The sequence below is a fragment of the Amaranthus tricolor genome, chromosome 8, assembly GCF_026212465.1.
Source record: "Amaranthus tricolor cultivar Red isolate AtriRed21 chromosome 8, ASM2621246v1, whole genome shotgun sequence".
Taxonomy (NCBI): domain Eukaryota; kingdom Viridiplantae; phylum Streptophyta; class Magnoliopsida; order Caryophyllales; family Amaranthaceae; genus Amaranthus; species Amaranthus tricolor.
Genome location: NC_080054.1, coordinates 24,250,346 through 24,266,673, shown reverse-complemented (window position 1 = coordinate 24,266,673; position 16,328 = coordinate 24,250,346). Strand labels below are relative to the sequence as shown.

The 16,328-nt window shown below is 30.3% G+C and overlaps 1 protein-coding gene across 1 annotated transcript; it reads left to right on the top strand.

Annotated features, from left to right (window-relative positions):
- The first annotated feature begins 208 nt into the window (after nt 1-208).
- On the top strand, nt 209-1,740 carry LOC130821395 (protein BIG GRAIN 1-like E). The gene has a single exon (XM_057687145.1). The coding sequence runs from the start codon at nt 333-335 to the stop codon at nt 1,359-1,361; it is 1,029 nt and encodes a 342-aa protein (XP_057543128.1). The 5' UTR covers nt 209-332; the 3' UTR covers nt 1,362-1,740.
- Nucleotides 1,741-16,328: the final 14,588 nt, after the last annotated feature.

The window sequence follows — 16,328 nt, the reverse complement described above, 5'->3', positions numbered from 1 at the left end:
AAGCAAAATGAAGAATCCGAGTAACATAGGTGATAATAAAGAGGTTGTTTCTGATAAACCCTTGGTATCAAACATTATTTGCAACTATACATAAAAAATAAGTGCATATAATTTAACTAATTATTATATAATAGTCCATTATAATTCAAAATTAAATAACTACAAATCTTTTGTCAAAACAAAATAAGGGAAGATTTTTTGTTATAAAATAAACCACCCATTTCCCACTACACCATACCATTTCTAAAAAACTAAAACACCCATATCCCTCCCTTTCATCTCCCCTACACAAAACATCAAAAACATTCATTCTAAACATTCAAGACTCAACCATGTCTATCAAAGATTACAAAGAACCCTTCCACCGGCGAAACAACTCCGGTGAGCTAGACGTTTTTGAGGCAGACCGATACTTTTCGGGCTCCAATGACAATTATACCCTTCTAGCTAGTGCAAACTTGTCCCAAAAGATGGCAAGTAGAGATGAAAAAAGAGGGTATTTAAGACAAGGAAGAGCTAGCTTAGATATCCCCTCTCCTAAATACTATTACCTCCATCAAAACAATCATCCCATTGTTGAAACTAAACAACATCATCATCAACAACAACAAAAGACCCAAGAAAAGAAGAAATTGAAGCAACCAAATTCTCCTAGTGGGAAGATTGCCCAATTCTTAAACTCACTATTTAACCAAACAAATTCAAAGAAAAATAAAAAGAAATCAATGAAATCTTTATCTTCAACACAATCTATGAAAGATGAAGATGAAAGTCCAATTCGACGACGAAAAAGGAGTAGTATAAGTCATTTTTGGTCTACTAGTAGTGCAATTGATACAACAGGTTCAGGGTTTAGAACTCCTCCTCCTTACGATCTTAATCATCATCATCAACCCAATATCCCATTCGAATACAGAATCTGGTTGAAAGAAAGTGACAGACAATCCATACCCGTATTCCCTTGGAAGAGAGTGTCAGAGGATTGCACTAAATCTGATAAAGATTTTAGGACATTTTCTGATAATAAGGATGTTTTAGGTACATTATCCAAGTACAAAATACAAGAAAATGGGAATCCAAATGTGAATGGTATTGGGTCTTATAAGGATCATGACAAGATTAAAAGTTCAAAGAATTTAAATCATGGGTATCAAAAGAAAACAGAGCATAAGAAAATTGTTCATGAAGAATATGATCATGATGGAGCTGAAAGTGATTCAAGTTCTGATCTTTTTGAGTTGAAGATTGATTATGGATTTGGGTTTTGTTCAAGTGGATTGCCTGTTTATGAAACTACTCATATGGACAACATTAAGAGATCTTCATCAACTTCATTCACTAATGGGCCCATTAAAGCTTGAATTTAGTAGATTTTTAAAAAATATTTAATGAGAATTTTATCAATCGCTACCATTTTTAATTTTTTTTTATAAGTGGTGAGAATTAATCTTTTGTTACAGGAGTGAAAGGAGGAGCCTTCAATTTTCAATTTAGTGAGGATTTAAGGTAGCCATGCAATGTACCTAATGTTTATGAGAAAGATAATTTATGAATTTCTTATCCAAATATTTTGAATGTTTTTTGTTTGTGTGTAAAGGAAATTTGTAGCCAACAGATTTTTTAATTTTTTTTAAAATTTTTTTTTTTTATGCTTTACTGAATCAATTATGTATAATGTTTTTTTGTTTGTCTTACCGGCCATATTTGTTTGTTGTGTCATGGACCAAATCTTATAGTCTATAAAGGTCGGAAAAAAAGTTATAGGGTTTAAGTTTCAACCATTATTTATTTAAAATGGAATAATCATGGTTAAATATTGAGGGTTTAAATTGCATCCGTACTTTTAATTTAAAGAGCATCTGTGTAAGGGAGAACGTGTTAAAATATATAACTATCAGTTTAAATTTTTGATTGAATTAATTTGTTGAGGATCTAAATTTCATACAAGAACATTGTGGCATGATTTAATCAAAACTATTGGCTACATAGGTTTGAATAAAGTCATATACTCATATCAAACAACTAACTATCTTATTTACAGGACTAAGAATAACCTGCATGAACATAATTATAAGCTTTAAAATATGATTCTCCCTCGCTTGTTACTTCGTTACTATTTAATGTTCTCATTTTTTCATTTGTCGTTTCTCTTGACAAAATATTTCTATTTATGTTCTTATTTATATCACTTTTAATATTTTTTTATGTTTCTTTATATTTTCATTAACTTTATTTTAATATTTTTATAATATTACTGTAACATGTTTTTCATTAATTTCCTACTAATTTTATTATAATATTTTTGATTTTTATTTTTTTCTATTAACTTTATTTTATATACACTTCTACTTTATTTATACACATTTTTATTTACTATTGTTGTCTCATTTGGTTGTTTTTTCATCTTTGTCGATGCATGAATCAAATCTTAAATATTTTAAATTATGTTTAATATAATAGTACAAAAAATTATACTAATGAGACGAATAAACAAAATTATGCTTAATTATGTTTTAACTTATAGATTAAAAATAAAACACAAATTGAAAATAATTGATGAATGGTATTAAAAAACCAAATGAGGCAAAAATAATAAACATTAACATAAAAGAGTGATATACCTTTGGAATTGAGAGGAGTGGAATAATTGAAGAAGGAGATCAGGGCCAGCGAGGAGGCATATGAAATGTTTGAAATGTAATAGTTTATATATTGTGGAATTTGGGAGAAGCATTGAATTGTATTTAGGGTTCATAGTGAAATGAAAAGTAATTTGGGATGAGTAAATATATCTCTTCCCAAGTAAAAGATGTGTGATTCATGAAGAATGAGATAGTAGAAGGACTTAACTCTATATCTTTAGCTTGATAAATTGAGAAAAACAAGTTTATCATTAAAAAAAATTTAAATAAGCTTGAGGAAATTTTAATTTTTAAAATAGTGTTTTCATGGCAGAGCTAAGTTTAGGTATTTGTTCGATGTTACTAAAATTGGTTAAAAAATGTTAAATCTCTTTATTCGTTGTTACTAACAGTGAACAGAGAAAAATAATGTTATAATATTTAAGAAGAAAAAAAAAAGCAAAATGTTAGTTTGCATCAAACAAACAAATGAATTTTTTCCGTCTCTTCAAACGTTATGACATTATCTTGTTGTTAGTAAATGGGAACAAATCTGATTTTAGGCTTGAACACAGAGACCCTTATTTTCTGAATTAGAATATCCTAAATCTTTTTTTGAGAATTCTTTAAAAAAAAATAAACAAAACCTTATTTTATTCAATGTTTCCTTTGCTTGCTATTTGCGTCTTTAATATTTTTTTGGTCCTTTGTGTTTACATTGGGGCTTTAGTAAACAAAATTTCTATTTTACGGGTCTGGACCTTGGGCGGTGGCCCCTTTGGCTTACCGTTAAGGCCAACTTTTACATATATTGATGAATTCGTTAACTAAATCGTTATGATAGATAAAAACGACGTTAAATATCTTTTTTGGTCTATGTATATGAAAATAGGCAAATAAGTACTTGTTTCGATTGAATTTCCGAAAGAGTTACCACGTAAAGATAATCGCCACGCCCATTGTTTTAAAAAATATCGTTATGATAGTTAAAAACGATGTTAAAGTGCTAAAACACAAGGTTCCATTGATAATTAGGAAAGAAAAAGGTGATTAGGGATGATCAACAAAAGTCAAAGATGATTATAAATGGTCAACAGTCATTTAGGTTGGTCAAAAGCCATTTGAGTTGGTCAACGGTAACTTGACCTGAATAGTGTAGACTTTGATATTTTGGTGGTAGTTATTCAAAAGAAAAAAAACTTTAAGGTTGTAATTCGCAAAAGCCCTAAACTTTAAGACTGTTAGTTGCAAATTACTATATTATTTTCTATCAATTTTAATTTGATCCCACTTAACCAATTTTCTAAATCACAAAAACTTAGACGAGACTGTCTCAAGTTAAGACGAAGTGTGTGCCGGCCCATTTCACGCCCGTGTAACAATATTTCAATTTTCTGGGCATTTATCAATTTTGACCTTAAAAGTATCAATTTCGAAAATTGATACTTTTAAGGTCAAAATTGATACCTTTACGATCAAAATTGAAAAAAGCCTAAAAAATAAAAAATGCTCAAATTGTTACACGCGCGAATTAGGCCAGTCCAAATTGGCCACTCTAAATAAGCTGGAATTGGACTTGTCTCGGCCCAGTTCGTGTTCTGCATAAGAAATGCATGCACACCTTCTGATGGGAATTTTTGAAATACTTAAGCAAAAAAAAAAAAAATAATTAAATAAACTAAGTTCTAAACTTATTCCAAAAGTAAGCGTGAAATTTTTAAACTTGAGGTATGGATCTGTTCGCAGTTACTAACTGCGAACAGGTTAAAAAAGACAAAAATAGCTGTTCCTACTTAGTAACTGGGAACAACTATTTTGTCCTGTTGCTGTTCGCAGTTAGTAAGTGCGAACAGCTATTTTGTCTTTTTTGACCTGTTCGCAGTTAGTAACTGCGAACAGCCCTAAACCTCAGATTTGGGAATTTCATGCTTACTTTTGGAATAAGTTTAAAACTTAGTTTATTTAATTATTATTTTTTTTTTACTTAAGTATTTCAAATTTTCTTCTGATGGGCTGATTTTTTTTGGGCTTGAATGTGAATTCTTGGAAAAATTGAATATAGAATTCTTGATCTATGCTAATTTTTCAGGTTCATTTCAAAAAAAAAAAGGTCAAAATATATTTATGAATTTTTAAAAATTATTATACTGTTAGACATATAATTTGACAAAGATGATGAGCAAAATAAATTGATTTACTTTTCCACCTTGATTGTGAAGAGTCTTGTATTCAATTCTTACCATGTGCATCAATCTTTCCTCACTCCATTTCCCTAGCCCTAACCCTAACCCTATGGCCGAAATAAACGGTACTGTAAGTACCTTTCATAAAAAAATACGAAGTACAATTTAACATGCTACTCTGGCATTCAATCATAACAAAATTTAACATAAATATAATACATTAATTAAGGACGATTAAGGCAACTTCTTTGATATATTCCCTCTTCATTTATCTACCTTATTATTGATTAACATAAATATAGTACAGTACTTTTATTTCAGGATTAATAGTAAGCAAAAATTTATCGTTTAATAGGTGGTAATTTTGAATGTAAGATGGAAATACAACTTTTTAGTTCATATTATTCGTGGTTAATAAAAAGTTATATTATTCACGATAATTTTCTAAAAATAAATAAAAAAAACTTGTAGGGACCATAAACTATTTAAATAAATTGTGTGGGGAAAATATGTTGAATTGTTGATTACAAGTAGACCTGGGGAAAACATTTGATCGGTCGGGTTTCAAGTCGGATTAGTTTCGATAGGGTTATTTTTGGGGTGGTCGGTTTCAGGTCGGATCGCTCCTGGTTTCGAATTGACTCAACAGGTTCCTATTTTATTATCAAATTTGAAAATAGAGAATCTTTTTTTCGAAAAAATATTTACTATAAAGCCAAGCCAAATTACGACAAAATAGCAACACAACTTTTAGACGATCGAATAATAATAATTCAATATAAAGTAACATTAAATAGTCCTAAATGCATCAAACTATAAAAAAGATATCCAAATGACTCAAACATAATACAATAATTTAAATATTAAGAGTACAAAAGTAAAAAACATGTTAAATAAAGGAATATTTTTTTTGTGTCCAAGTAGAGCAATTTTACCCCTTTTTTAACAACCCAATAGATCCAACATAACTTTAACCTGATGGACCGGTTTTTTTAAGGATAACCTTAAAAAAAATGCACAATTAAAAGTTTTAAAGTAAACAAAAAACTATACATTGTAATGTAGATAAATAAAAAAAATAGAATGAGTACACGTTTACATTACTATAACTAGTAATTGCCTCTGTTGATATTTTGATAGTTTTTATTAAGATGTTTTTTACCTTTAATTTGATGGCCATAATTTAAGGTTGTGGGTCCTACTTGATTATCAACCAACCTACTACATTTCCTACCTTAACATACAAGCCAAAAGGTCTAAAAAGTAAAAAGAGCCGAGAAAAGAGGGGCACCTACCTTTTTGCACTATTCACTCTCTTAAGCCCATAATTATGTAAGGTTATTATATGGGTTAAGCCCAAATCTAGTTATAATTCCCTTTTATATATATATATATATATATATATATATATATATATATATATATATATATATATATATATATAGTTAAACAAAAATCTGAATCCTCTACAATTGATCAATTTTCTCTTTATTTTCTTAGTCCTGGAGATCAACAGGAAACCTTATCACTCATGTGAGTCTTACGGGCGATAACTACGTAATGTGGGCTCGGGCAATAACACTGTCGTTGTGAGCACAACGCAAGTTTGGGTTCCTAGATGGAAGTGTGACAAAACCTACTGATGAAACTGTGCTTCTTCATTGGGATACTGTTATCTTAATGATTGTCTCATGGTTGCTTAGAAGCATCGATCCTAAATTGTTGAATACCATCCCCTTCCATGACAAAGCTAGAATTCTATGGGCATATGTTGAACGTCGTTACTGTGTGGTTAATGGACCACGCTTACAACATTTGCGAGCTGCCATTACCGAGTGTCGTCAAGGTAAAACACAAAGCCTTGAAGACTATTGTACTAAACTTATCAGTTTGTTTGATGAGTTTGCAAGATTGAAACCCCTTCATTTATGTGAATGTAACGGCAGTGCAATCTTAGTGAGAAATATGCCAGTGATGGAGAAGATGAGATCTTTCATCAATTTTTTGTTGGTGTTGATGTTGATAAATATGGGATGGTGTGCTCCAATCTGCTCTCACAAAATTCCTTACCCACTCTAGACCGAGCCTATCAAACGCTCCTACAAGAGGAACACATCCGGAGTATTAAATCTGTTACCACGGAGCAGATGGATGCTTATGTTTTTGCTATGAATAGACCGAGTGGGAGAACTTCTTTGGACCGAAACGCTGAAAGAAATAAGCTTTATTGTTCCACTTGTAAAAAGAGTAGTCATGATGTGAGTACTTGCTTCAAAATATATGGTATTCCATTGTGGTGGACTGAAAAATTTGGCAATAGGAAAGAAGGATTGAAGGATGGGGATCGTGGTATAACAACCTCGATTGGCAAAAGTAAAGGGAAAGGTCCTGTGATGTTGCAACCTAATGCAATGTTTTCCGGTGGTAGTGGAGGTTCCACAAACGAAGGGCCAAGGAGTGCAAGTGGTGGAACCTCGTTAAATGATCTTTCTCCTGCCCAAATACAACGTTTTGTTGAAACTGGTAAATGCAGAATCTCATGATCGTATGATGGGTATGTTTTCTTCCTTTACTTGGATTCTAGATATTGGGGTTACCAATAATGTCACTAGTAATGTCGTATTACTTAGGGATTTGTGTGATGTTTTTAGTCCACTTGGACTTCTGGATGGAAAACAGGTTATGGTTACCAAACGAGGGTGTCTACATCTTGATGATCTTATAATAATGACAATGTCTATTTTGTGCCTAACCTATGTTGCAATTAAATTTCAGTTTCTCAACTGATAGATGCTCACAATTGCATTGTCTCTTTTACTAATACTTTGTGTACTATACAGGACCGTCTTTCGGGGAACCTAATTGGAACCGGTGAACGCAAGGATAGACTCTATTTTTTCAGTGGTCGTGGCAAGATTCATGCTACAATTAGTGTTGGTGTGGATTATTTCGAGCTGTGGCATCAACGTTAGGACATCCTGCGGATCGGGTCGTTAAATATTTGCCTTCTGTCAAAAATAATAATTGTAGTAAGCACTTAAATAAAGCTTGTCATATTTTTCCACAAGCCAAACAATCTCGTTTGAGTTTTTCTAATAGTCAAAGTAGAGCTAGTCGGATTTTTGAATTAATTCACTGTGATCTTTGGAGACCTTATGATACTCCGTCATCTTGTGATGCACATTATTTTCTTACTCTTGTGGATGATTATTCTCGTGTTATTTGGGTATATTTCTTACATTCAAAGACAAAAGTTTCTTTTGTTTTTCGTGCTTTTCTTGCTATGATTCATCGTTAATCTGATTGTTTTGTTAGCATTGTGAGGAGTGATAACGGGACTAAATTCTCGTGTATGAAAGAGTATTTTAACGATAGTGGAATTGTTTTTCAAACCTCGTGTGTAGGTACTCCTCAAAAAAATGGGAGGATTAAGAGAAAACATCAACATATATTAAATGTGGCAAGTGCATTGATGTTTCAAGGGGATCTACCAATTTCTTTTTGGGGTGAATGTATTCTTAGTGCTGCTTATTTGATTAACCACACACCTTCACGCTTACTTGAATATAAAAGTCCTTATGAATTATTATTTGGTAAAGTTCCCGATTACAATCACCTTAAAGTTTTTGGTTGTCTATGTTTTGCCTACGATCGGGCCTCTAAACAAGATAAATTTGCGAAACGTAGTAGGCAATGTGTGTTTGTGGGTTATTCAAATACCCAGAAAGGGTGAAAGGTGTATGATCTTGAGAGCAAGGACTTCTTTAAGTCTCGTGATGTTAATTTTATTGAAAATGAGTTTACCTTTTCTCTTCGTGACACTCCTTCACAACCCTATTCTACCTTAGATACTTCCACTTCAGATTTCTCCATCACAAGTGATTTAGTCCCTTTATTGGCCTCTCCTTCTGGATCTTCAAAATCTCTTCATGTCGAGCCCCATGCCATTTCGAATAATTTGGTGGAAGCGTCTAGGCCGATTGTTTCTCCTTTGTGTGATTTCGACTGGGCTAGTTGTCCTCTCACTCGACGGTAACTCATAGGATGGATTGTTTTTTTAGGTTTCTCTCCTATATCATGGAAAATCAAGAAACAACATACATTGTCTCGTTTTTCGGCCAAAGCTGAATATCATTCCATGGCTGCGCTTGCGCTTACTTCAGAACTCAAGTGGCTACGTAGTGTGCTCTCAGATTTAGAGGTTTCTTCCTTATATCCTATGCTCATGTATTGTGATATTCAATCAGCTTTGCACATCGCTCAAAATCCATAATTAATGTTAGGTTATCGTATGGGCTAAGCCCAAATCTAGTTATAATTTTCCGTTGTATATATATTGTGTATATGTCATTATGTAAGAATGGGTTTTGGAATACAAAAGGAATAACAAAAATCTAATTACTATACCTAGATTTACGTGCCGCCCAACACACTCAATTATAAAAGTACTACTCTTTTGGGTTTTTTTCCTTTATTTTTTTTGTTTTAAAAATAATCTGTAAGCTTTAATATCTAAATATGCATCAAAAAATATATAAAAATATATAAATATAATAAAAAGTATACATTAAGAAAAATGAAATTTTACATAATTTATCCCTCTCCTCCTAGTGAAATATATTTAATATGAGAAAAATAGAAAAGACATAAAGTAATATAGTACATCTGTTACCGGTTAAAGTTAAAGCAAGATTTCGTAGGCCAAATTTTGCTAATGCTCATATCTTTTCCATTGCAAATACCTATATCTTCCCAAATCTACAATTATATCTATGACTAAAATCTTTTCACATTTTTAGATGTATAATATAATACTATAATATAATGTAATATTATAATCAAGATAATGTTGAGCTTTTGGTCAACATCACAAAGTCAGGGTCTGAGGAGGAGAGGTTGCGGACAGATCATATCATATCTTTTCGAGGAAAAATGAAGGAGAAATATATGCAATTAAGAAACCCCCAAGTAGTGAGAGCCCTGCAAAAGATCGGGTAGCTCCAAAATATCGTAGAAGAAATAAACTGCAAAACACAAAACAAAATAGATTAGGATAGGCCGTTAGAAAAGAGAAAAAAGAAACATCAATATTATGGATAGAACATCGGCATGTAGAGCAGAAAGTTTGAAGTTCGACCCCTAGTGAACTCATGTATCAGTTGGGGTTTCTTGACTGCGCACATCCCTCTTTACTCCCTCGTTCAAGGGAACGGGTATGATTTGTCCGCTTCTTTCAGGAAAAGAAAACCCTCCATCTAAACCCTACCTTATGCGAAACATTGGAAGTGTCATTCATCTTTACCTTTAAAGTATACTTTCTCTGTATTTTTGTGAATATAAAAGGCATTTGATCAATTTAGGGGAAAAGGGGTAAAACCACAAATTAGCATGTTTATCTAGTTTTGTGGTACGGCAACAAGGTTATATGTTTGGTTCTTTCCGATTAGACTTAAGGTTTTGTAGGTATGCTAACTCGGCAACAAGGTCTTGGATATATTATATTCCAATCTATAATTAATTAATATGATGAATTTATTCATGAATTCCGGTGGATCTCCTGATTACTCTAGGTTTGTTAATTTATTGCGTCTTGGTTTATTTTATAATTGTTTGACAGTCTTAGATTTTAATAATTATAATTATAATTGATAATTAATTTGGAAGGATCAAAATAAATCAAAGATACCTCCACTTGTGTAAAATAGTAATTACTACATTTTTTTAATTGCACATAATCTAAATTATCACTACAAAAAACTATCAAATTGGCGACAGACGGTTTCGTCGCCATTTGATAGCTAAATGGTCAAAAAGTAGGGTTGGCGACCGGCGGGCGACGGCTAATGTGGTGGTCGCTAATCTCTTCGTCGCTAATCTCAAAGTGGACGCGTTTTCCTCGCCAGTAAAACCGGCGACCAACTGGCGACCACCACCCGTCGCCAAACTGGTGACCACCCCCTGCTACCTGTTTGGCGACCATCTTTTTGTAGCTGTTACGTCGCCAGCATGGCGACCACATTTTCATAGCTGTTTGGTCGCCCCTTTTTTTAATTAATTAAAATATACATATATATATATATATATATATATATATATATATATATATATATATATATATATATATATATATATATATTATATTTATTGTAATATTAAGATAAATATATATATACACATAAAACAAGTAAATAAAAATAAAGAACTGGAAATATATATATATAAAATTAAAGTTTATGTACAAATTCACAAAAAGTACATATATTTAATCATTCATTTGGAGGAGGGGGTTGATACATCTCGTTCTCTTTGAATTTGTTCAGTCTCATAGGTAGTCTAAACATTTCCCATTTGCACCGCTTTCCATAATTGATTATTGAACTCCATTTGCCGTGCTTCTTGTAAATATTTCGTAGGCTGTGGCTCTTTGACCTTTCGATTGTTCTTGAAATATTAAAAAAAACGATATAAAACTAAATAATGAACATAAAAAAATACTGGAAAATTTTAGCACTAAATATGTTTCAAAAATGCCATTATTCGAAAATATTAAAAAAAAACATAAAAATATATCGAAAATAACATAAAACAATATCTAGGCAAAAAAATAACATCATGAAACAAAAATTGGGCAAAAAAATAACATTACATCAATAATAAATTATAATAAACACTAACCTTTTAGTAACAAGATGAGAATTTTAGAGTTGGAAAGAAAGATAGGAAAATAAATAGAGAATGAGATTAATGGATGAAAAGAAAATTTAGAGTTGGTAAGATAATGAGGCGTATAAGGGTTGAAGAAATATAAGTTAAATAAAGATAGAGTTGTAGGAAATGAGAAATGAGGGCAAAGAGTTGGTTTTATAACCAGCAACTGGCGACCAACAGGTGGTCGCTGGTGGTCGCCATCTGCAACGACGTTTCACTTTCTGGAGTTGGCGACCGACCAACTGGTCGCTGGTTGGTCGCTGGTCCTCGGAAATGAAAAAAGTTTACGTGCTGCAGTAAAGAAAAAATTTGCTGGACTGTCTTACCTGGCGACCATTTAGCGACCACAGATTTAGTCGCTAAATATTTTTAAAAAAAATTATAAAATAAAAGCTTTTAGCGACTAATTTGCTTTTTCATTTGGCGACGTATCTTGCCCTCGCCTGTCCGTCACCAATGGCGACCAACGCATCTCATCGCCATTTTTCCATCGCTATTTCAATGGTTTTTTATAGTGTATTAAAACTACTAAAATAAAAAAGTTAATTAAGACGAATCAAATAATATTCAACTCGACTATATTTTGTTGTACATCAAGAATATCAAAAAGTTTTAAAAAATCATAAATGTGAAAAATAATGTAATCCATTTCAACATAGCACATAGCCAAGATTGGTTATCTAAAAAAAAGGGTCAACGTTGGTTTCCAGTTGGGGACAAAATGAATACGACCAAAAAAATAGATAAATTTTTTATTATGACTATTTACGGTGAGACGACTTAATATGAGCTGATTTAAATATTTTAATATATTAAAATCATAAAAATATTAGATTTAGTTTAAATTAAATATAAATGATAATTTGTACTGTTTGTATAGTCTCATCTTATCGTGAGACGATCTCATACTAGACTTGCTGAAAAAAGATAGATTTTGATAGGCCCACCTAATAATTAATGTAATCCATTAAGTTTAGTATATACTGATATATTATTATATTATATAATCAATAATACTGTTAATTAAAAACATAATTAAAATATAATGATTGTATAGTTGAATAAAAAAGAAATGAAATGGTGCTAACGTTGAAAAGCAATTCTCAAAAAAAAAAAATGTTGGAGAGCAAATATGTAGAGTTGCATGCATATGGCCATGTGGGAATATACATAATGTTGCCCCCAGAATAAAGGCTGTTTATTATTACTCCTCTAATGTGGGTGAGACAAAAGATTCAGTGAAAAATATATTCCTAAAAATTACTCCTTTCAAATTTGTCTCACTTCCTTTTATAACCTAATTCATTAAATTTTTTAATTGTTTTTGTTATGACTTATTTTTTTCTTTTATTCTCATTTAATTATTTATATATTTATCTTTCATTTTATTTATATATTTTCCTACTATCTATAACATTTATATTGTTATTTTTTGTTTCTTTCGTGAATATGTATAAGGTAAATATAATATGAGTGAGAAAATATATTATTCAATCTATATAGTTTACTAAAAAATTATGTTGTGTGAACCCATTTGAAGATTGTTGAAAGCTAACCCTAATGTTCTACTTTTTTCGTCCCTCTTAATTTATACAATTTTTTATTTTAGTCTGTCTCACTTATTTTACACTTTTTTCCTTAATAGCAATGGTTCCACTTTTTTTTCTTTTAAATTTCACTCACAAACTTATTATCTTTTTTCATCTTAATCACTTATTTCAATCATCTACTTATTTTTTGTCTTATTTTCTAATTTAATTTTCCTTTTTATTAAATTCATCAAAATACTTTATGAGCTTTCTCAAAAAAACAAAAGAAGTAAATGTAACTAAAAAAGTCAAAATATAATCCGAACACATAAAATAAATACAGATATTTAATAATAATTGATTGAAGACTTTGGTACACTAATGAGTGATGAGGCTCAACTAATACACTTCTAAAAGGTCAAATCTCTTAAACGCCTAAACAGCAAACAAATCCATTAGTGTAGGCTGTGTAGCCAATGAATCCTTAGAGGCATTCGTCCGCCGAGAATTTCGCTATCCTAATTGGAGGGTATTAGACTATATTTTAGTAGACTTATTCTTAAATGAGACGTTTTCACGATGAAACAATTTTTATTGAACTTGCCTAATATATATTTTTGTCTTAAAGTGATCATTTATTATATTAAAATAATTATTTGCAATCTTAAAATATTCACTTTTTATAGTCTTAAAGTGATTACTTATAACATTAAAACGATCGTTTTGGTCATTTTGCTATAACTACCACACACATACGTCATTTTGCTAGTAAGCCAAAAGTCTCATTTAATATTCTAAATTCATACCTTCTTTTCTTTCTTGTAAGTAATTCTCTAATCTTACCCCGATAAAAAAAATAATATAGCCTTGTTAATTTATTTATTATATGAATTGAGATTAATTCAAAATTTGGCTGAACATTTAGAATCTTTTAACTCATAATTTAAAAAATAACTCAACCCGAAAAGAAAAATATTAATTCTTAAATCTATATATTGGTCATTTTTATAACAACTTTCTAATTAAAATTTTCAAAAATATGTTTAGCTTTGTATAATTTAGTGTTAAGAAAATATTTTCTGAAAGCATCTTCGGCCTAACTGGGTCGACCCAAACCAATCTAAATCAGAAAACGACCCGACCTGAAAAGGGCATGACTCAGATTCATTAACTAGACCCGAAAATGACTTAAGGGCAACTGTTCCAACCCTGAAACGATTATTTTGACAAGTCTAACTCCTCTAACATTTGGTGATTTATATTTTTAAATAATATGTATATTTTTTAATCTCTTAACACTATATAAAAATATTATTCTTACTTTATCAAATACCAATAACATCAATAAAAATTTAGCTATAACCTAAAAAATTATGATTAAAAATACTCTCTTCTATGCGTCCCTTTCTTTCTCTATTCACCCATCACTTTTTTTTATTTACAATCTTTTAATTAAAACATAGTCAAGAGAAATCTTGTCTGATTCAGTTAATATAAATTTTATCAATAACAAAGTAGTATAATTTTTTATTACAAAGTATATCAAAAGAAGAATAGGTTATATAAGAATCAAACTCAAAACCTTATTTTAAAATAATAATATTTTTTGCTCCATTTGAGTCAAATCTAAATTTTAAATCATTTTAATTTTTGATTTTCCAATAGTTAAAGAGATTTTTAGGATACATTTAAAAGTACATAACTAAATACTCACTGGTTCGGGTACTGGCTCCAATAAATCATCTTTTTGCTTTGATCCTGTAGACGGTTTTTTTGAGAAATCATCTCTAATTGGTTCGGTCTATTAATATTTTTTAAAATGTTGTAAGTAGGTATTAAAAATGATGTAAGTAGACATTTAAGATATTGAAAGTAGGCATTAAGAATACGGTAAGTAAGCATTAAAGATAATGTAAATTGACATTAAGAATATCGTAAATAGACATTAATCTTTATTGGGTTCGACTTGAGATACGTATTTCAAAGAGACGTTCTCTCAATAGACTAGCTGATTGGAATATCCAACCGGTATTTAAATAGATTTATAATCTTAAAAACTACAAAAGTACATAGCTAAGCAACATGGCCGTTGATTAGGAAGAACAAAAATAAAGTGGGTTATCGTTTAGGACCTTAAATTCTTTAGGGTTTAAAAAATATATTTTTATATACAAATTAATATTAACATAAATTATGCTTAGGTATAATCTATATTTTTAACTTTGTAATATGAGCTATTAAAATATCAACTATACAATATAAAACCAGTATTATATTGTTTACTATACCTTAAAACAAGTTGGAGGATTTCAACTTATATGTACCAAAATCAGAGTTAAAGATTTTATTAGCTCCCTTTGAAACATATTATTTTGTCCCTTATAATTTTGCTATTGTGGAAATTAAAGTGATAGCTTTTTATGTATTTTATAATAAAATTAAAGGGATTAAGCTCAGTTGTAGAGGGCGAGTAAAATAGAGAAAGAATAATACTCATCGTAAATGATTGTTGGTTGTTTGCTTTTAAATTGGCTTATTTACTGGTTTAAAGTGTTGATTTTTTTGTTGGATTTAGCTAGTTACATAAGTCAACTGTTTAAATAAATATTTTGAAAAATAATATATTAATTGTTAGTTGTTGACTTTTTAGTTGATTTATTTCACCAGTTGAAAGTGTTAGTTTTTTTATTGGTTTTTACCCACTTAAATAAACAAGTATTTAGTAGATGTTTTGAAAATTGTATATTGATTGTTGATTGTTTTTGTAAAGAAACAAGGCAAACACCAATAGCTAATAAAAAAGTTAATCCAATTAACTTTTTCATTTTGGCTTTAAGTTTTTTTGTTGGCAGAAAAATCATTTATCATAAACGTTTTTTACTTTTTAGTTAAACTCAAAACCAAAAGTTATTAACCAACTTGACCTAAAAGTCATTAACCAAACACCTATTGAAGTACTCATTATTACCGCATATGAGTAGTCCCACATTGAAAAAAAACTTTCATCCCTCTTTAAAGAGAAGGTCTTAGTTAATAACAGTTATTTGTGAAGCTAATAAATCACCCTTATGTGATAAGATTTGATAGAATAAAAATTTTATTATTTTAATTTATTTTTTTTAATATTATTTATTTTATTATTTTTTTTTGTCTATTGATTATAAATTTTTGGTCGAGTAACTCTTATAACGGTAAGTGGGGTCCACTCCTTTTTACACCGTCGAACTCTAACAGTAACAGACATCTTGCATTCTCTATAAATTACAAGACCACTCCTTAACCTTTTC

Bases quoted from the DNA above. Each gene is read 5' to 3' on its own strand.
- LOC130821395 (XM_057687145.1), top strand. From the start codon at position 333: ATGTCTATCAAAGATTACAAAGAACCCTTCCACCGGCGAAACAACTCC.